At 56.9% G+C, this 20,621-nt stretch overlaps 2 protein-coding genes and 1 long non-coding RNA gene across 12 annotated transcripts in view; 1 reads left to right on the forward strand and 2 right to left on the reverse strand.

Moving 5' to 3' along the window:
• The window catches only part of WIZ (WIZ zinc finger), a 27,836-nt gene extending 22,369 nt beyond the window's left edge, over positions 1-5,467 (reverse strand). For 3 of the 10 annotated variants that reach the window (XM_054538716.2, XM_054538713.2, XM_054538715.2), the window contains exons 1-2: positions 5,308-5,462; positions 3,614-3,878 (exon numbers count right to left, since the gene is read on the reverse strand). In XM_054538716.2, coding sequence (XP_054394691.1) covers positions 3,614-3,818 — 205 coding nt within the window. In that variant the 5' untranslated portion in view covers positions 3,819-3,878; positions 5,308-5,462. Of the gene's footprint in view, positions 1-3,613; positions 3,879-4,677; positions 4,752-4,885; positions 5,126-5,307 lie in introns of those variants that run through there. The other 7 variants (XM_054538719.2, XM_063719323.1, XM_054538718.2 and 4 more) reach the window with 5 other exon arrangements.
• Positions 5,468-5,649: 182 nt separating this feature from the next.
• Positions 5,650-15,851, forward strand: LOC129051745 (uncharacterized). The gene is made up of 3 exons (XR_010138429.1): positions 5,650-5,748; positions 11,923-12,109; positions 15,684-15,851. It is a non-coding gene; the product is annotated as an uncharacterized LOC129051745 (long non-coding RNA).
• Positions 7,109-19,995, reverse strand: RASAL3 (RAS protein activator like 3). Its single transcript, XM_054545993.1, has 18 exons — positions 19,938-19,995; positions 19,466-19,810; positions 16,915-17,051; positions 16,673-16,751; positions 16,504-16,565; positions 15,643-15,698; positions 13,983-14,109; positions 13,782-13,880; positions 12,746-13,288; positions 11,980-12,124; positions 11,568-11,712; positions 10,125-10,361; positions 9,829-10,030; positions 9,625-9,743; positions 8,587-8,977; positions 8,138-8,295; positions 7,530-7,593; positions 7,109-7,423 (listed from the first exon to the last, which is right to left on the reverse strand). Exons 2-18 carry the CDS (start codon positions 19,791-19,793, stop codon positions 7,280-7,282), a joined length of 3,036 nt encoding a protein of 1,011 aa, XP_054401968.1. The 5' UTR covers positions 19,794-19,810; positions 19,938-19,995; the 3' UTR covers positions 7,109-7,279.
• Positions 19,996-20,621: the final 626 nt, after the last annotated feature.

Raw genomic sequence — 20,621 nt, forward strand, 5'->3', positions numbered from 1 at the left:
CTCCAGATGCCAGCACCTCCCCAGCCCTCGGTCATGACAACCAAAATTGTCACCAAACATTACCAAAGTGTCCCCTGGAGGGGGAGGCGAATCACCCCCATTTGAGAACCACCGGGATACACTGATGGGCAGCAGAGCTATGCCTGGGTGCAAGGGCTGGTTTTAGGATGGGGGTGTTGGAGAGGGCGTTCAGAGTTGGGAAAGAAAGGCCTGGCCCAGCCAAGAAACGGTCTCTAGAGAACATATGAGTCATAGATTTGACTTTTTTCAGGAGAGGGCAGCCGGTTCGCATATAACCTGCCCTAGTAAGACCTAGAGGTGTGAGTCTGAGGGTCCCGGGCATCCTGCTTTTGAGGTTCTAGGACCCCAAGCTCCCAAGATTCCGGGCGTCCCAGATTTGATGATTCTGCGATTGCCGTTGTCTAAGAATTCCAAGAGCCAGGGGACCGCGTGGCCTCTTTGTCTGAGCAATTCCAGCGAGGCTCCTATTTTTAGTGGCAGTGACTTTGGAGGAAGCAGGCCAAGCAGTGCCCTGTGTCCAAGACACCTTGGGGGTGGGGGCTTCACCCAGAGGCCTCCACAGTTGATGGGGATCCAGGAGTCCCTATGGGTCAGATGAGGTGCTAGGTCGCAGCCCTTAGGCAGTGGCCATGCCAAGGGGCCCTTGTTGGCTCCTGCCATCTGGGTTCCCCGAGAGTTTGCAAATGCTGGTGGCAAGGGGTGTCCATAAGCAGCCTGAACTCCAAGCCTGGGGTTCAACTTGGTAGAGTGGCCAAGAACCTAGATTCTGGAGCCAGACAGATCCGAGTTCAAGACCCCAGGGGTGCCCTGAAGGTCGTGCCTCTCCCACTCCGAGCCTTGGTTTCTTCCTCTGTGCAATGGGAACAGCCACTGACCCAGTCTCGCAGGGCCAGCAATGGGTGCCAACAAGATTGCAGTAAATGCTCCATCCAGAGAAGTGGCGGTGGAGGGGAAGAAGGCTGGTGGGAGACCTGGGGGATCAGGGCTGGTTCAGCGATGTCTCAAGGGGGAAGCTTGTGGCTAGACCCCAGAGCCTCAGGTCCGGTCACTCCATGCTCTGATTTTCTCCCCAGGCTGGGGCCTCAAGATGGCAGAAATGATATGTCATCTGTCCCTGGGTACCCTGTCCCCAACACAATGCCAGGCATGTACCAGACTCTTCATCGATCCATACAGACCACCTCAGCCCCTGAGTCTTTTCTAAACCTGGGAGGCCCAACCAGAGAGGCAGGAGCTGCAGAGGGGGTGTGGGAGCTCTGGGTAAACAGCCGTAACTGGGGACAGAGGAGGCGGCGGGCACACCCCTGCCCAGGCAGAGAAGTTTGGAGGTGGCCACTCCAGTGTGCTCTTGGGGGGCTCCGAGGGCTGAGTGGGGATAAAGGAAGGCCCAGGCTTTGGGGTGGAATAGCAGCCCCAGAGCCTGTTCCTATTTATAGGCATCACAAGACTAGTAGGGCAGGTGCCCGTGTCCCGGAGGGGGAGATCAAGCGGGCAGAGAGGGCAGTGGGAGAGACGTGGTGTCCCAAACCCAGGCATTCTTCCAACATCCAGGCCATGACCTCACTCTAAGTCAAGCCATTCCTACCCCTGCCCCTAGCTGCTGAGGGAAACCTTCAAGGGTGGGCCTGGCCCCCCTCAGCAGCCACATTTCTCTCCTCCCCAAGCTATAAAACAGATGCGTGTATGAGACCCTGGGTGATTCCCCAATGGGAGTGAGGATGCACCTACCTGCCTGCTTTTCCCCTCTCCCCAGACCTGGGGCATCTGTGAGGTAGAGAAGAGACGTCCAATCCCTCGGAACCAGACCCAGAGAGGACCCTGGGATCCCTAGAGCCTGTACCCTCAGGCTCCCACAAAATCAAAGTCCCCGCCCAGCCCTGGCCGGCTGTGCGACCTGGCACAAGATCCTGCCTCTCTCTGAGCCTCAGTTATTAACTCAGTTATTAATGGCTTAGAGGAGGGGATTGCTAAAGTTTCCCTGAATGCTGATACTCTGGAGTTGGATGTACCCTCTGCCCTCAGGGGTCTCACCTTGCCACCCCACTGCCTGACACCTGCAGATGCCACCAGCTACCTCTAAGCCTTTGCACGTACGCAGCCCCCTGCCTAGATGCTTTCTTCCCCCTTGGTCTGGCTCATTGTCCCTCATCCTACCTCTCACTTCCTGCAGGAACTCCTGGTTGCTCCCCACCAGGTGCTTTCCTCATCACAGCCCCAGCTGCTGTGTCATAACACCTGGTGACATAACACCAGGTCATAACACGGTATCATAACGTCTGTCTCCCCAGCCTCAGATGGTGGGGTCTATGAGAGCAAGGATGGTGTGTGCTCAGTCACTGCTGTGCCCCAGTGCGTGGCCCCTAGAAGGTGCTGTGTATTTATAAATATCCGAGCATCATGAGTGGTAAAGGTGGCCAGAGCAGGTCAAGGATCTGTGAGGATGCAGCAGGGTGGTTAAGAGTGAGGGCTGTCAAGCCATGTTACTCCCTGGCTAGGTGACCTTGGGCAACTTATGTCGCCGCTCAGGGTCTCGGTTTCCCCATCTCTGACACGGGATAATAATAATGAAGGCTATTCCACAGGGTTCTTTGGAGAATGACAGAAGATGATCATGCAAAAGCCTTGGCACGGAGGAAGCCCTTGATGAGGTGTTTGGAGATGGGGGCGGGGGGTGTGATGCATCAGCCCACTGTTTTCCAGGCATACCAGCCTCCTACCAGGTCCTTGGACACGTCAGGCTCCTCCCCACCACAGGGCCTTTGCACTGGCTGTTCCCTCCACCCAGAATGCCCTTCCCACCATTCACTCCATGCTCCATTCAAATGCCACTCTATCAGGGAGGCTCTCCCAGGTCTCCCAGGCATGATCCTGGCACTCTGTTTAATGCCTTCACAGCATCTGTCACTACCTGTCCTTCTGATATTTGTTTAGTTGCTTGTTGTCCATTTCCCCTACTAGAGTGTCAGCCCCTTGAGGGCAGGAATTCTTGCCTCTTTGGTTTACAGCTGTCTTCCCAGCACCTAGCACATACCCTGGCACACCGAAGGTGCTCAGTATTTAATGAATGAATAACACGTCTGGAGGTGGGGAGAGTGTGAGATACCTTTTTGCTGGGTAAACCGAGGGGTGGCCAGCATCGCTGACTACCCAGCCTCTCCCTAGCCACCACAGAAGCTGTTTTGGCCCATGGCTCAGGAACAAGATACACCCAGACAGCCAGAGGGAGCTGGGATAGACTGATGGGAGTGGGGAATACCTGTGGAACAAGTGGGCTGGGGGCAGGGAGTACGGGGTGCTGAGATGGGCCTCTGGACCCAATTAGTATGCTCAGAGGAGGAAGCCAGGATGACCTGAGTTCAAGTCCCAGCTCCACACCACCCAGTGGGGAGCCTTGGTCTGGTCACTGGCTCCCAGGACACCTGTTTTCACAACTGTCAAATAAGAAACTAAACAGAGTGCAAAGAAAAGGCTCTGGACCCAAGCAGAATCAGCATCCCAGCTCAGCCACTGCTGCGCTGGGTGACTTGGCTCTCTCTGAGCCTTGGGGAATGGGCTGGATGCTCCCTGGGGGCCACAGGGCCCATTCTCTTACCAGAGATGCCACCTCTGCCATCCAGAATGTCTCGGGGGCCGTCCTTGGTGACAGGCAGGTAACGGGTGGACCGGAAGATGCCACCTTCCCCCTCAGCAGCTTCGGCCCCACCCTCGATGTTCTCCCTCGGAGTCGGGCCGGGCAGTCTCTCTGGGCCTCGGGGACGATCTGGTGCAGCCAGGCTGCCTGCCAGGGACCCCTCCATCGGATTTTCTCTGCTTGGATCCACTCAGCTGCTGGACTGGCTCAGCGGGGCATTGTGGGCCTGGGGATAGAGAGAGGGAAATGCTTAGGGGATGGAGGAAAGGGAATCTGCCTCAGTTTCCCATCCCTCAAAACCTCGGTCCTCACCTTTGCAGCTCACTGCCTCAGTTTACCTCCCAGCCCAGGGGAGCTAATGGTGTTCAGACCTTTTCCACACACCTTCTATCCCAATGGCCCCTACCCTCAGCATGCCTCCGTCTCCTCATCAATAACTCCTCCCCTTTATACAGATCCTGCACTGCCTCAGTTTACCCATATTGACACATGCACACTCAACCACCTGGTTTTCTTCCATCAATCTTACGATTTCTCCAGACGCCTCCCTTCATTCACACACAGCTGCACTTTCCCCAGTCCTGCCCTCACATCCATGCACACGCACATCCTACTGCCATGCCTTCGTTTCCTCGGCAAGAATCCCAGCCACTTGTACACTCCGATCCTATACACCGTCAGGAATCTCCCATCATTACCCCTTTACTTTTCTCCATTGGGTTGTCCCACACCAATGATCCCTGCACTTTTCCCACACTCCAACCCTTCCCCCACACAGGACCTTAGGGTTCTCCAGCATTAACCCCTTCACCCCCCTCCACACACACAGCCTCAAGTGACCCCAGCATTAACCCTTTCACTTCTCCCCAACATTATCCCTCATGCATACCCAGCTTGGGCTCCTCCATTCCCCCCACCCCCCAACCAAGATTGCTCTAGTCCTCGGGCGAAAGAAAACGATGGGGCTCCTGGTCCAGAAATGAGGACCCTGGGGAGCGGGGGTTGTCCTCTCTACCTATAAATACCTTCAAGGTAACGGCGGAAAGTGAAGGGCAGGAATGAGGCGCCCTCCCCAGGGAGACGGTGGGGAGGCCGGGCCCAGGCAACCGGGGCGGGGCCGGGGCGCCAGGCCTGGTTGCAGGCGCTGCCCTCGGGGGCCTGGGGATTCCCAGGGGGCTCCTCCGTGGGCTGGCAGTCTTGGTGGGGGTCCCTACCCAGGCCCGGAGGAAGCACCTGCGGTTGTCCACCGGGTGGGCACTGCCCGCGGGGAACGGGCGGGACCGCAACTTCGGAGCACTTTGGCAGCGTGGGGAGGGGGCTCCTACCCGGACGCCCCCCAGGGGTCGCAGAGGTGGGGGCTGCGCCGCGCGGGCCCACTCCTCGGGGGTCCAGGGTCCGGGGGATGCGCCCTCCGCCCGTGCACCCCGGGGCAGGAGACCCCGCGGGACGCGCCGAGGTAGGGGGGACACCTGCCCCAAGACCCCCGCCCCTCCCCCCACCTGCACGGCCCCGCCCCCGACCAGGCCCCGCCCCTGAAGGCCCCGCCCCCGCCCCCGCCCCGGGGGGTCCCGCCTGGCCCGGCCCGGCCCGGGCCTCCCCCGCCCCGCTACGGCTCCGCCCCACCCGCGGGCTCCCCAGGCCGGGCCGGGCCTCACCGGGGAGGCGGCGCCGCCGGCCAGGTGCCGGGGCTCGGAGCTCCCCTCCTTGGTGCGGCCGTCGCTGCCGCTACCGCCGCTGCCGCTCCCCGTGCCGGTGCCGCGGCCTCCGCAGCCGCCGCCGCCTCCACCGCTCGGGGGACATTGTCCCTTTAAATCGCTCCCCCCGCCGCCCCGCCCCCCCGGCGCGCCGCCGTGACCTCAGCGCGACAGCCCCGCCGCGCCGCCATGATGGGGAGGTCCGGGGCGCCCCCCCACCCCCCCCTCGCCGCCCCAGGGGGGGGCGGCCAGCGGGCGCGCCGCCATGTTGGGAGTGGCCAAGCGGGTCACCCTTAAAGGGCCCGCACGGCCTGAGTCCAGGGAGAGGCCCCGTTACCATGACAACACCCTTGTCGTCCCACACCCCAATGGCTCCTTATCATCCCACTGGTACTTCCAATGGTAGGCTCGCTAAAAGCACTAAAAGAGTGGGGAGGGGGCAGAGAAGTTCCCCTATGGGTCATTGATGGGTCATTGATAGGTCATTGAAGACTCCACCCAGCCAATTTTTAGCCTTGTGTCCCCTGCCCCCCATCAGCTACCTTACAACCACAAGCTCACTCCCTCCTTCCCAATCATCCACACTGGACTTCAGCACCTCCATGCCCCTAGAGTTGCCCTAGGTCTTCAGTCCTAAGTCATCTTCTCCACCTAGTTCCCAGGATCACAGCTTCCAGGACTACCCCATCAGACACACGTCATGGCCCGTTGTCTTGTCTTATCCACCATGTATCCAGATATCTAACCACCTAGCTATCTCATCCACTTGCTCAATCTGTCAATCACTCATCTACCTATCCAATCAACTAATCACCTATCCACCCACCCCTCCAACCACCTATTAATTCACCCAAACACCCACTCAACCCACCCATTCACTTCCCATCTACCCACCCATTCATCCAGCACCCAAGTAAATACTCATTTATCCATACAACCAAGCAAGTACCCAACCATCCCCACACACATCTTTCCACCCAGCCCCCCAAACATCCATCCACCAGTTTGTCTGTTGATTTGGCCTCTCCACTAACATGTAAGTTCCTGTCTAGTTCATTATTGTTTCTCCACTGCCCAGTTCTCAGGAGTCTCAGGAGACCTCAACATATGTACATATGATATATATAATCACAACATTCAAAAAAATTTTTTCTTACTATGAACCAGGCCTTTTCTAGGCAGACATACCCAACCTGGTTAACCAACTACCCAGCTACTCACCTACCAGGTCAAACATCCAGCAAATGCTAACCTATCCGTCTGCCGTTTGCTCCACCCACTCTACCCCTCACCCATCCACTCACCCATGATTTGAATGACTCGTTTACCCAATCATTCGCACACAGTATCCAACCATCCCCACACCTGACCCCCTTCCTTTATCCGCCTCCCAGACCCATGGCCTCCGTGACATGAGGAGGGCTTAGGAAGATGCTCTCACTGTGGGATTGGGAGGTTGCCAGGGGTGGAATTCGTGCTTCATTGAGAAGCAGGTGCTGCCTATAACAATGGTGAATACCTTTTATCGAATGCCTTTAACTATGGGTCCTCTCACTGTGTAGGGATCTTTACGTCCATTTCACAGATAAGAAAACGGGCTCTTAAGAGAATGAAGGTCTAAGGTCACACAGCTGGTGAGAACTTGTGTACATGGCCCTATCCATGAGACTTCTAATTAGGGGAGAATTTGGGAGAGATGACTAGGGCTTGTGGGGCAAATGCCTAAGAATTGGCAATTCTTAGTGGGCAAAGAAACCACCAATTTCACTGAAATCAAGATTTTACTGGGCAACTTCATACTGCCAGAGTGGTTGGGACCAGCAGCTCCACTCCCCACTGTAGGCCAAGTAGGGCTAAGGCAAGGTCAGACACCCCCCCTAAGATGGCTATCTCTCTGCTCCCAGACCACGTGTGATGAGGCAGGATGGGCAGCTCAGGTGGTGTCTCCATTGAAGCAGGGTGCTTTGAGGGGCCGGGGTTGACTCCAAGACCCCCGCGTCCTTGGAGAAAGCTGCAGGCTCTGGACAGCATCCCTCAGCTGAGCCTGAGTTCTCTCCATCTCATTTAGGCGGTGCTCCTGGGGAGGCAGTGGCGATGGGGTTCAGAAACCAGGAGAGGGCTGCACAGCAACCCTTACTCCTCCACCACCCAGACCTGCCCCAGGGCTCAGATGGCAGTCTCACCAGGTTTTTCAGACTGTGCCCTTCATTGCTTGTTAGGTTGTGCTCTGAATCAAACTGTGAGCTCCTGTGGGGGTCGGGGGATCGGGGCGAAGGTCAGAGGCTAACGAAGTCCCTTCCAGCTCCTGGTTGGAGTGCCAGGGATTCAGGGGGCGGAGCTTGGAGTGGAGGCGGAGCTTGTTCAGACTGAAGGGCGGGGCCTAAATACGCTTGAAGAAGGGTCGGACCAGAGACTGGAATGGTTGGAATGACAGGACCTATCAATCATCCCTTGGAGGTGGGGCTTGACCAGTCCTGGGTGGGGTCGTGACTGAGCTGGAGGGAGTGCCCAGGCTGAGATATCTCAGTACCCAGCCCAGCTGGGTTGGGAGGGGCTGATGGAGGGGTGGGGCCTGGATGAGAGAATCTGCCAGGGTCCTAGGCCGACCTTCGTGGGGTGGGTCCACCTGGGGGCGGGGCTTGCCAAGAGGCAGGGCCTGGACAGACTTATTGGGGCGGGGCCAGGGTGGGGCTTGGTCGTGCCAGGCGTGGTTTGTGGGGGGAGGGCCTGGTCAGATCTAACTGGATTGGGCCCACCTGGGGGCGGAGCTAATGGAGAGGGCTGGGCTCACCCAGCACTGAGCCTGGAGTCCAGATCCTGCAGCTGGCCCCGCAGCTGCTCCTGCTGCTCCGTCAAGGCCCGGATGTGGGTGCTCAGCGACTCCACGAGGCGGGACAGCACTTTCTGCTCCTCACGCAGAGCGGCCACCTCGCACTGCAGCTCTGCCAACTGTGGTGGGAGAGCAGCTGTAATCTGACCCGTCGTCCCGCCCCTGTGTCTCCCTGGAGACCCTGACCTCCCAGGCCCAAGCGCTCAGCGTCATCACCGGCCTGCCTAATTGGGGAACATCCCTCCTGCGGTACAGCTGGGGAGACTGAAGCTCAGAGAGGGTCGGGCTAGGCCCGGGGTCACACAGCGCAGCGAGCTGGGTACTTGAACCCAGACTTGCCTGGCCCTTCAGTCTTCCCCAGTCGCGTCCCTGTTCGCACTGCCTAGGCGCGGACCTGGGCCTGACCTTACCTTGTTCACAGGTCGGTGCGTGCCCAGTGCCTGGTTTCGGTCTTGCGGCTGGTCCATTTGGCGCTGCCAGGGTACCGACGGCTTCCGAGGCAGCGAGGCGGAGTCCCGGGTCCAAGGCCGGGCGCGGGGCGCAGGGCCCGTGCTCAGGGAGCCTTTGGGTCGCGGCCAGGGCCCCGCAGATTGGCGGCGGCGGGCAGGACGCCGGACCGGGACACTCTGCGTACGCTGCACCGGCCGGGGCCGCCGCAGGGGCCGCTCTTCGTCCGGCCGTGGCCGGGCCCAACTCTCTGAGCGGCGAACGCTGCGCAGAGACTGGCTCTTGGAGATGAGAGGGGTGTGCTTGGGGAGGTCCCGGGGGGCCAGGAAGCCGGGCTTCTCCTCTGCGGAGAGGCTAGGGGTGGGATGGAGGATCTTAGACCCTCTACTGGCCCCTGAGACGACCCCATCCCGACCTGACCAGAAGTGACCTCACCCCCAGGTGAACTTGTCCTTTCTTGTTTTTTGAGACAAGGTCTTGCTCTGTCACCCAGGCTGTAGTGCAGTGGCTCGATCATAGCTCACTGCAACCTTAAATTCTGGAGCTCAAGCTATTCTCCAGCCTCAGCCTCCCAAATATCTAGGACTACCAGCACATGCCACTACACCCAGGTAATTTTTTTTTTTTTTGGTAGAGATGGGGTCTCCCTATGTTGCCCAGGCTTGTCTTAAGTTCCTGGCCTCAAATGATCCTCCTGCCTCAGCCTCCCAAAGTGCTGGGATTACAGGCATGAGCCACTGAGCCTGGCTCCTGTCCTTGACTTCTGACTATAATACTGTCCTCTCTATGACCCTTGACATCATTCCACCCTAACCTCTCCTCTCATCCCCGACCTCAAACACACTGTGACCTTTGACCCGACCCTTTCTATAACCTGTGATTCCAGTCTGACCCTGGGCTTGACCTCTGCTCACGATGATCCATCTTCACCTCTGACCCCTGTCTGAGCCCTGCTCCTTCCTGTTCCCACCCATCAGACCCCAGACCAGACTTGAGGTTACCTGGAGTGGACCTGGGCCAGGGGCGGTGGGAGACGCATTGGCACTGACACGAGCACAGGCTGGCCCTCCTCGATGGCTCGCAGGATGGTGGGCAGCGGTTCCAGGGTGTCTCGGGTTGTCTGGTGAGGCATGCAGGACAGAGACTGAGCAAAGTCTCCAGGGTCAGAGTCTCCCAAGCCTTCTTACTATGGGTTCAGGCCATACCTGGTGAAGCTCAGCAAAGATTGTACAAAGCTGGGCATGCAGCACAGCTAACTGGAGGGCCAGATCGCCACTGCCCTGGTAACCACTGGGTGCAGCATCCACATCCACCATGGCCACCTGGTCCAGGAAGCATTGCATGGCTGGTCCATGTTCCTCCAGGAAGCTATTCATGAAGCCCATGTAGGCCTCCTTCTCACCGAACCTGGATCAGGGCCAGGCTGGGTGGGTCAGGTCAGGCACCTGCCACCCCCACACTCCCAGCGTGGTCCCCCCACCCCTAGCTTCCCAGCACCTACGGGGCACGGTTGGCGAGGTTCTGGATGACCTTGGCAATCAGTGTGAGGGTGCGGGCTGGGCCGGGTGCTGGATGGTCTGGTGCTAAACCAAAGAGGCTGGGTGCCAGGATGGCAGGGCACAGGAGCCGCAGGAAGAGGGAGGCGCACACCAGTCGGGGACCCAGCACCTCAGAGCCACGTTCTTTGCATGCTTCTCGCCAGCTTGAGAACACGATGCCCAGCTCCGCAGGGAACCAGCTGGTGCAGAAGAGGCAAAGAATAGTCAGACGGGGAGGCTATGGGCATAAAGGTTAAAGTCATAAGGTTGGGAGTCCCAGAAGCACTGCATGATTGGTCCATGATCCTCCAGAAAGCTATTCATGAAGCCCATGCAGGCCTCCTTCTCACTGAACCTGGGGTCTGGGCTCCAGGATTGGAAATATCTGAGATAACAATGCTTGGGATTATGAGTCAGCATGGGGCCATGGCTTATGGTGTAGCTATGTAGCTGGGGATAATACTCTTATAGTTGGGGGTACAGGGTCACATGAAGACAGAGGTAATGAGCTTGGATGTACTTATAATTAGACATGAGACTGGTGGGCCAGAGTACAAGATATAAAGTAGGATTGGGGCTCTGGAGGTCACCTAGGGTCAGAAGTCACTTGATTGAAGTCAGGGATTAGGTATGCAGGTTAACCTAGGGTCAGAGGTCAAGGGATTGGAATCCCAGGTCTCCTGTGATCAGTTGCATGGGATTTGAGGTGGAGGGTCACTTAAAGCCAGGGATCATGGACTTGGGGCATCATCTGGTCATAGGATTGAGGTCCTATGTTATCTGGAGCCAGTGGCATGAAATTGAGGATATGGAATCACCTGTGGTTACAGGACAAGGAATTGGGTCTCAGGTTACTTGGGGTCAGTGGTGATAGGGTTGCATGGTGATAGGGTTGCCAGATGTAGCAAATGAAACTTCAGGACATCCAGTTAAACATGAATTTCAGATAACGGAGTAATTTTTATTTATAGTTTTACTTTTATTTGGGACAGGGTATCTGTCAACCAGGCTGGAGTGCTGTGGCATGATCATAGCTCACTGCAGCCTTGAATCCTGGGCTCAAGAGATCCTCTAGCCTCGGCTGGGAATACAGGTGCATGCCACCATGCCTAGCTCATTTTTGAAAAGCTGTTTGGAGAGATGGAGTCTTGCTATGTTGCCCAGACTGGTCTTGAACTCCTGGGCTCAAGCGATCCTCTTGTCTTGGCCTCCTAAAGCATTGGGATTACGGGCGTGAGCCACCATGCCTGGCTCAAATGAGTAATTTTTTAGTATAAGCATGGTCCCAATTACTGCATCAAATTTAACTGAGTGTCTCCTGTATTTTATCTGGCAACCCTAAACTGGAGGTCGGGGCTAGCATGGTAAGCAGGGGTGGGCTAAGGTGCTGGGGCCCTGATTCTCACTCGTAGGAATGGATAATGGTTTCGAAGACCTCCTCGCAGCTGTTCCGAAGTCTGGCCTGGTGCTCTGGCAGCTCCGAGGCTGGACACTTGCTGGGGTCCACTTCACAGTCCTCAGTAGAAGCACAGAGACGCCGCACAACCTGTCCTGCAGCCCAGCATAGCCAGATAGGGGCTGGGGCCATCACCACCAAAACCTGCCACACCCATCCTCCAACCTTGTCTTCAGGTTATTCCGGAGGCACCCAACATCTTGGGGAGCTCCCAATTGTCCCCAGGATCCTGGCACCCCCCAAAACACCACTCACTACCATCTTGAGAATCCGGGTTGCTCAAGGACTCCTAGAACTTCACCCAGGTCCCTTCACTCCTAGCTCACCAACAGGCCGCTGACATGGACTCTCCCCCAGCTCACCCAGGGTCTCCTGGAGGTAATCCTGTGCCACGAGCTTCATGTACTCATCGATAGCCTTGGTGGCCAATGTGTTTTCCCGGAACAGCAGCGCCTCACGGCCTCCACAGCGCGCCAGCTCCGCAGTGCCCAGGTCAGTCACCAGCGCCTAGGAAGGGCAAGGGGTCAGGTTGCACCAGATGCAGACTGAGTCCAAGGGAATTCGGATCCTTGGCTGGTCCTCACACCAGAGGCACAGGCCCCGCCCCTCGTAGCTGATGCTTAGGCCCAGTCCTTACTGCTGGGGCTCATAACCGAGGCCAGAACCTCTAACCCTCACAGCAGAAATTTAAGCCTTTCAGCGCTGAGGTTCAAACTGGGCCCCGCCCCTCACGCGTGATGCTCAGGCCCCTCTCGCAGCTAAAGCTTAGGCTCCGCCCTTCAAGGTGTCCCGCCCCTTATGGGTGATAATTAGGCCCCGCCCCTCACAGCTGAAGCTCAGGCCCAGTCCTTCAAGGTGCACCGCCCCTTACAGGTGCAGCTCAGCCCCAGCCCCTCACAGCTGACGCTCAGGTCCCGCCCTTCAAGGTGCCCCGCCCCTTACGGGTGATGTTCAGGCCTCGCCCTTCTAGATGCCCCGCCCCTTACAGGTTGTACCACGCCCTTCTCGCCCCTTCAAGGTGTCTCCCCCATTACAGGTGCAACTCAGGTCCTGCGCCCCAACTCCCGCCCGAAGCGCGTTATCGGTCTACCCCTGGTAGCCCCGGTCCGCGCTGTCGCGGTGCCGCACCTGCGCCCGGCCGGTGGCCCGCAGCACGCGCACCATGGCTGCCGCCAGCTCCTCCTTGGCCTGCGCAGGCAGCGCGGGCTCCAGGGCCCCGCAAAGGCGCGCATAGTGGAAGGTGAGGAACTCCGCCAGCTCCTTGTAGCGCTCGGACGGCAGCACGCGCAGGCGACGCGCCCGAATCCGCGCCCGCAGTGCTGCGCCCGCCGGCGCCCCAAGCAGCGGGAACCAGCGCTCCAGGCCGGCGGCAGGCGCGCGTGGGGCGCTCAGCTCCTCCAGCGCCAGGGCCACGCGGCCCAGCACCGCGCTTCCCGGGCCCAAGCCGCGCAGCCGCAGCGACAGGCGACGTGCCGGTGGCAGCGCCTCGAAGTGGAAGCGCTCGGCCCAGAAGAGCTGGCCTGGGCCGGCCCGAGGCGCCGTGCGTGCCAGCAGCGCGCCATCCAGCCACAGCTCGGCGCGCACGCCGGGTGCCCCCGCCGCTGCCCGGGGAAGCCCCTTCGCTTCGTGCACCCACACGCTCAGCCATGTCTCTTCCCGCTCCACGTTGTCCTGCAGATGGGAGTGGGATGGGGGGAAGCGTTTTGGTTTGTTGGCACCCCAAAGAAGGCACCGCAAGTGAAGCGTGGAGCCTCAAACCTGTTGCGTCGGGTCCCTAGGGAGATTGCTGGGCCTTTGGGGAAAGAAGTGGAGCTACGGGAGTCCGGAGGTGGTTACGCAGAAGTCTTCTAGCTTTTCAGGGCTCTCCGGGAGAGTTCGGGGCTCCAGGGCATAGAAGAGTAGTACTGGAGTAAAGACTTCGCGATTGCCTGGCAGGCAGGGCTTTGGGTGCATATGGGGCCGGGAGTGGACAGAAGGGGCGGGTCTGATATTCCCGGGGCTGGTAATAGATGGAAGGGGAGTCTTGGAGCTGTTGCAACGATGCAGGCGGGGCAGGTGTGTTGGGGGCGCGGGTTATGGAGCGAGCTGGCTTTGGGTAGAGTGGAAGGGGCGGGCCAGGCCTGTGGGCAGGGTCTCCGTGTCCCGCTTTTCTGAGGGCAATGACCTGGGTGGGCTGGAACTGGCGACGAAGGTCCTCGATCCAGCGGTCTCTCTCAGCGGCCGAACGACAAGAGAAGCAGCGGCTTCCACCCGTCCACGTTACCTGTTGGGATGAAGAATCCAACGGTGTGATCGAGGCCAAGGGTGAAGCCAAAGGGTGGGAGGTGGGACTGAGGTGGAACCGAGGTGGATTGTCTGCACTTACCTGAAAGCAGTGGGGCTCCCCCAGGAGGCTGGGGTGCAGTGGCCAGATCCGCACATCCCGCTCGGCGCCAAGGTCCAGTTCAGAGAGTGTGGCCAGCGATTCCCTAGAGCCCAGAGCACTGGGGGGTCTGGGAAGGGGGCGGGTGAGCACGCGGTCATTCCTGCCTCTTCCCCATCCCCCATAGCCTGAAGGGTAGAGGAAGGCCAGGAAGGACTTCAACCCAATTCGGATCCCGTTTCTCCCCTGTGCCCCCTCCCCATGGCACCTCCTTGCTTTTAGGATAAACTCAACTCCTGGTGACCTACATGACCAAGCTGAGTCCAGATGTTGTCACCTCATCTCCCTCCACCTAATCCATCACTGTCTGAGCTCCAGCCTCCCTGGCCTTGTTTTATTTTATCCTATTTATTTATTTATTTAAGACAGAGTCTTGTTTAGTGCAGTGGCTGGATCTCGGCTCACTGCAACCTCTGCCTTCCAGGTTCAAGCAATTTTCCTTCCTCAGCCTCCCAAGTAGCTGGGATCACAGGTGCCCACCACCACGCCTGGCTAATTTTCTAATTTTTATATTTTTAGTAGAGATGGGGTTTCACCATGTTGGCCAGGCTGGTCTTGAACTCCTGATCCCAAGTGATCCACCCGCCTCAGCCTCACCAAAGTGTGGGATTATAGGTGTGAGCCACAGCGCCCAGCCCTATTTATTTATTTATTTATTTGTTTATTGAGATGGAGTCTTGCCCTTTTGCCCAGGCAGGAGTGCAGTGGCACAATCTTGGCTCACTGCAACGTCCCCCTCCCAGGTTTAAGTGATTCTCCTGCCTCAGCCTCCTGAGTAACTGGGATTACAGGCATGTACCACCATGCTTGGCTAATTTTGTATTTTTAGTAGAGATGGGATTTCACCACGTTGGCCAGGCTGGTCTTGAACTCCTGACCTCAAATGTTCCACCTGCCTCTGCCTCCCAAAGTGTGGGATTACAGGTGTGAGCCACCGCACCCAGCCCTATTTATTTTTGAGACAGAATCTTGCTCTGTTGCCCAGGCTGGAGTGCAGTGGCATGATCTCTGTGCACTGCAGCCTCAACTTCCCAGGCTCAAGCAATCCTCCCACTCAGCCTCCCCAGCAGGTGGGACTACAGGTGCCCGCCACCATGCCTAGCTAACTTTTGTATTTTTTGGAGAAATGGGGTCTCACTATGTTGCCCAGGCTGGTCTTGAACTCCTAGACTCAAGCAGTCTGCCCGCTTCGGCCTCCCAAAGTTCTGGGAGCCACTTCACCCAGCCCCCTTGTCCTCATTTTAGTTGCTTCTTTCGGCCTCTTGGCCTTTGCACTTGTTGTTCCTTCTGCCTGGAATGCTTTTTCCACCCCCCTGTTGGCCTAGTTAACTTCCATCCACCCTTCAGATCTCAGCTCAAGGGTCCCTTACCTAACCCTCCCAGACCAGTTGATTGACTTAGCTCCCATTTTAGAGTTATTGTGTTAGACTTTGCCCCCACCCTGGCTCTGTGCGACATCATTCAATGTCCCCAGCATCAGCTGATGTGGGGCAGAACACAGAGGCCACAGGGGGTGTTTGGTGTAGATTGGAATGATATGCAGGAGGTGGAGGAAGAGGGACCAGTGAGAGGCCAGCCCCTCCAGCCTCTCATACACCCTTACCCATCCCGGGGCTCCAACCTGGCCTTTTTCTTCTCTTTCAGCCTCTTGAGCAACCCCTGTGGGGAAGGGAATGTCAGCTGCACAGAAATCTGTGCTCCTTCCTCAGCTCCTTCCCTCCCAAGATATCCCAGAGGATCTACTGCTCTTGGAGGACCAACACCAAGCTCAGGCTGTATTAGCAGGAATAATAAGAGCAACCAACAGCTCCTAATTCTTTGTTTGTTCATTTGTTTTTTTAAGACAGGGTCTCGTGCTGTCACCCAGGCTGCAGTACAGTGGTGCAATCATGGCTCACTGCAGCCTCAAATTTCTGGGCTCAACTGATCCTCTTGCCTCAGCTGGGACTACAGGTGAATGTTACCATGTAGAACTGGGGACTTGCTATGTTGCCCAGGCTGGTCTTGAATTCCTGGTCTCAAGCAATCCTTCTGCTTCAGCCTCCCAAAATGTTGGGATTACAGGTGTGAACCACTGTGCCTGGCCCAAACTCCCATTTGTAAAGCATCAATCATATATTCTCCTACACTATTCATTTATTAATTTAAGAGATGAAGTCTCCCCATGTTGCTTAGGCTGGTCTTGAACTCCTGGCCTCAAGCAATGCTCTCTGCTCAGCCTCCTGAGTAGCTTGGACTACAGCTGTGCACTGCCCTGCCTGGCTCCTGCACTCTCTATTGGCTTCCCATAAACAACTCCTAGAGAAAGGTTATTTCATTAGCTCCATTTGACAGACTGGGACTCTGAGGCCCAAAGAGGGTCAGCAACCTGCTCCAGATCACCCAGCAAGAGTGCCCTTTCAGCTCTGAGGGTCTGAGAGTCTTGGCTCTCCCCTCTACCTCCCCCCTTCACTGGCTGCCTTACCCGAACATTGTGGACCTGGTTGGGACCAGCAGTCTCTGGTTCTGTCTTTCCAGGCATCCGATCTGTAGGTAGTTATGGGTGGCAGGTTGGGAGGTTGGAGTCTTCTTAGATTCTGCCCCACTTTTAGAGCCTCCCAAATGCCCCAGGCCTTTCCACCCCTCAAGCTTACCTGGATCCCTGAAGTTCCCCATGGCCACATGGATGCTGCCCTCGGAGCTAGCACTTCCCACCCGGGGCCTTCGAGGACCCTGTTCTCCCGCAGGAGTAGGTAGTCAGAGAGGGGAGGCAGGCAGGCAGGCAGACCGAGGGAGAGGCAGACACCTTCCCATTATCCTCCCTCCAGCCCCTGCCTCCGTTCTGCCCTCCTCCTTTTTCTTTCTTCCCTCCCCTTTCCCAGGTGCCCCCTCTCACCTCCTCCTCTCCTCCAAGCAGCACCAGCTTCCCATCAAGGAGGGTGAAGCCCCCAATGTCCCAGACAGGCACGTTGGGTGTGGGGGCTTCGGGGATCTGTGGGGTAGGGGGCTCCAGCTCTGGCTCTGGCTCCAGCTCTGGGAAGAAGAGGAGGCACTGGGGGACTTAAGAGACGTTTTCTCTCCCTCAGGCTATCCTTTCCATTCCCGAAGGCTCATGGTGGGTTCCCTCCTAGGTGTCCCCCACCCCAGCAGCCATATCGGACTATATGACCTTGGGCAAGCTTTCCTCTCTGTCTGGGCCTTGTCCCCACTAACCATGGGTAGCAGACACAGCTCACCTACCATGTGCCCAGTACCCTGTATACCACTCTGCACACCTTCTTGCATTGAATCCTCCAAAAGCCATTCAAAGGGCTATGATGACAGGCTCAGAGAGGTTGAGTGACTTGCCCAGGGTCACACAGTTTGTGAGTGGTTGGGCTGGGCTTCAGTCACAAGCATTCTTCTCTCTCTCTTTTTTTTTATTTTTTTTGCATTCTTCTCTTAACCAAGATATTATGTGGGTCCAAGAGGTTAAAAAACAGGACAGGGGCTGGGCAAGGTGGCTCATGCCTGTAATCCCAACATTTGGGAGGCCGAGATGGGGCAGATTGCTTGAGACAGGGAGTTTGAAACCAGCCTGGGCAACATAACAAGACCCTGTCTTTAAAAAATAGCCTGATGCGCCTGGGCTTCGTGGATCACACCTGTAATCCTAGCACTTTGGGAGGCCTAGGCGGGCGGATCACCTGAGGCCAGGAGTTCGAAACCAGCCTGACCAACATGGAGAAACCCCGTCTCTACTAAAAATACAAAATTAGCCGGGCATGGTGGCACATGCCTGTAATCCCAGCTACTCAGGAGGCTGAGGCAGGAGAATCTCTTGAACCTGGGAGGCAGAGTTTGCAGTGAGCTGAGATTCCGCCACTGCACTCCAGCCTGGGTAAGGAAGTGAGACTGTGTCTCAAAACAAAAACAAAAACAAAAACAAAACAAAAACAAAATGGGAATATAAGCAGTGAGAATTAAATGAGCTTCCAGGAAATCGGGGAGGGCTGAATTAGCCCTCCCCGATTTCCTGTCTGTTCCCTCGTTTTTACCACCAGGAGCAATAAATGATAACTCCCGCTTATTAACGGATCACTTAAAATATGTTGGGCCTGGGGCCTGGCGCGGTGGCTCAAGCCTGTAATCCCAGCACTTTGGGAGGCCGAGGCGGGAAGATCACGAGGTCAGGAGATCAAGATCATTCTGGTTAACACAGTGAAACCCTGTCTCTACTAAAAATACAACAATTAGCTGGGCGTGGTGGCGGGTTCCTGTGCTCGGGAGGCTGAGGTAGGAGAATGGCGTGAACCCGGGAAGCGGAGCTTGCAGTGAGCCGAGATCGCGCCACTGCGCTCCAGCCTGGGCAACAGAGCGAGACTCCACCTCAAAAAAAAAAAAAAAAAAAAAAAAAATTCTGGGCCCTAGGCTAGTGTTACATTCCTGAGCCCTAATTCTTGTGATATCCATTACTCTTCTAGATCCCCCTGTGTGACACTTAGCACCATCTGTCATTTTCTTTCTTTTTTTTTCTTCCTTTGAGATGGAGTCTCCCTCTGTCGCCCAGGCTGGAGTGCAGTAGCGCAATCTCAGCTCACTGCAACCTCCACCTCCCGGGTTCAAGCGATTATCCTGCCTCAGCCTCCTGAGTAGCTGGGAGTACAGGCATGTGCCACCATGCCCAGATACTTTTTTTTTTGTATTTTTAGTAGAGACAGGGTTTTACCATGTTGGCCAGGCTGGTCTCGAACTCCTGAGCTCAGGTGATCCACCCACCTTGGCCTCCCAAAGTGCTGGGATTACAGGTGTGAGCCACCATGCCTGGCCCATCTGTCATTTTCTTGTTGATGGATTTCCTGTCAATTCCACTACACTGTGAGCTCCATGGGGCAGGGAGGGTCATCTGTCTCTTTCACTAGTGTGTCCTCAGTGCCTAAATCAGGGCCTGGCACATACAATAGAAGCTCAACAAACCTCTGCTTGAATAAATGAATGAATATGAGAAAATAAAATTATATACTCTCCAAAATGGAGATCATTATTCTCACTGAACTGATGGAGAGGCTGAGGCTTAAGAGCTCAGAACAAAGACACAGAAGCTAGAAGGTAGGAGAGTAGGAGGCAGGCTGAAGATGGATATCCAGGTAGGAAAGGATGGGCCTGAGCCATTGAAGGAGATACCTGTTGGGGCCAAGAGCCATTTAGCCTCTGGACAATACCATCATGGGTTTACATTCACTGTTCCTTCCTCAGATGGACCCTCTGCCCACAGGACCCTGGCAACTCCTCCTACCCTCTTTAGGGGGAAAGAGGGAACAGGGTAGCTGGGCCCCAGTGGCTTCCTGCTGGGCTTTCGCACTCCCCACAACTTCCTGTGTCTGTAGGGTTGATGCTCCGGAGGCAGACAAAACCCAAGCATCCGGCTTCCCAGCCCGGCCCAAGCTCAGGGTGGGGGAACCATGTACCTGGGGCCTCCTGCTCCAGCTCTGGGTCTGGCTCCGGCGGTGGGTTCTTGTGCCTCCCCCACAGGGCCTTGGAGAGTCGAAGGCGACTGGTCCGTGACTCCTTGGGAGGCGCAGATAGGACCCGACGGAATATCGAGCGAGGGGCTGGCTGGGTGCTGACCATGGGCTCCTGGTGGCTCAGGGCCCTGCCCCAGCCAGTAAAGCGGCCCCAGCGGAACCCTCCAGTCCCCTTCTCCCCACCTCCCCCTGTGTGCCAGCGGTAGGAAGTCAGCGGAGAGGTGGCTGTGGGCTGGGTTTGGGAGGTCCGGCTTGGCGACGGTGGGTCCATGGTTGGGGGGAGGTCTCCTGGGGGATGAGAGAGTGACAGTAGTGCCCAGTGTCTGTCCACATACTGCCCTCATCTCGGCCCCCTCCCCACCCTCAGCTCTGCCTCCAGGAATCCCCCTGCCCCCACCTCCACTCCCTCCCTTACCTTGGTTTCCTGAGCAGCCCCAGAATCAGCAGCCGTCTGCACCCCGCCTGGCTTCCTCCCTCAGAACCCAACTCCACGTGACCCTCTCTGTCCCACCCCACCCCACAGCCAGGCTGGGAGGGCACAGTGCGGGCAGGATGCTGGAGGTTCGGGGGAGGAGAAGAGAGGAGGTGGGTTACCAGGCTTCTAGCAAGAAGGATCCAGACTGCCTCCCTGACGGGGAGGCAGCACTTGCCCCTCTCTCTGAGCGTCCGTTGCCTTCTCTGCAAAATGAGTACAGGCTGAACAAATGCAGGCGTGAATACAAAGCACCTAGAACTCTCATCCACAGCTGGCGGGAGTGTAGACCCATTCACTCATGTTGGGAAACGGTTTGGCAGGATCTACTAACACTATTAGCTGGATCTTCTCTGACTCAGCAATTCCATTGCTAGGTAGACATCCAATAGAGATGCCCCCCCAGCGCAATGCATAATAGCCCCACATTGGAAGCAGCCCAAGTACCCATTAGTGGGAGAAGGAATAAATTGTGATCTCTTGGCACAGCAGAATATCATACAGCAGTGAGAACAAACTAAAGAATGACTTAACTTGGGTGAATCACAAACAATGTTGAGCCAAAACCAAAACCAAAGCCATAAAACGCCAATAACCTGAGCTATTCAGGAGGCTGAGGGAGGAGGA

This window comes from Pongo abelii, chromosome 20 (assembly GCF_028885655.2).
Source record: "Pongo abelii isolate AG06213 chromosome 20, NHGRI_mPonAbe1-v2.0_pri, whole genome shotgun sequence".
Taxonomy (NCBI): Eukaryota; Metazoa; Chordata; class Mammalia; order Primates; family Hominidae; genus Pongo; species Pongo abelii.

Bases quoted from the DNA above. Each gene is read 5' to 3' on its own strand.
- RASAL3 (XM_054545993.1), bottom strand. From the start codon at position 19,793: ATGGACCCACCGTCGCCAAGCCGGACCTCCCAAACCCAGCCCACAGCC. The intron at 10,031-10,124 runs GTAGGTGCTGGG...GCCCTGATCCAG, and splicing joins AACCTCGCCAACCGTGCCCC to GTTCGGTGAGAAGGAGGCCT. The intron at 8,978-9,624 runs GTAACCTCAAGT...TCCCACCCCTAG, and splicing joins CTGGCCCAGGTCCACTCCAG to CCTCTCCGCAGAGGAGAAGC.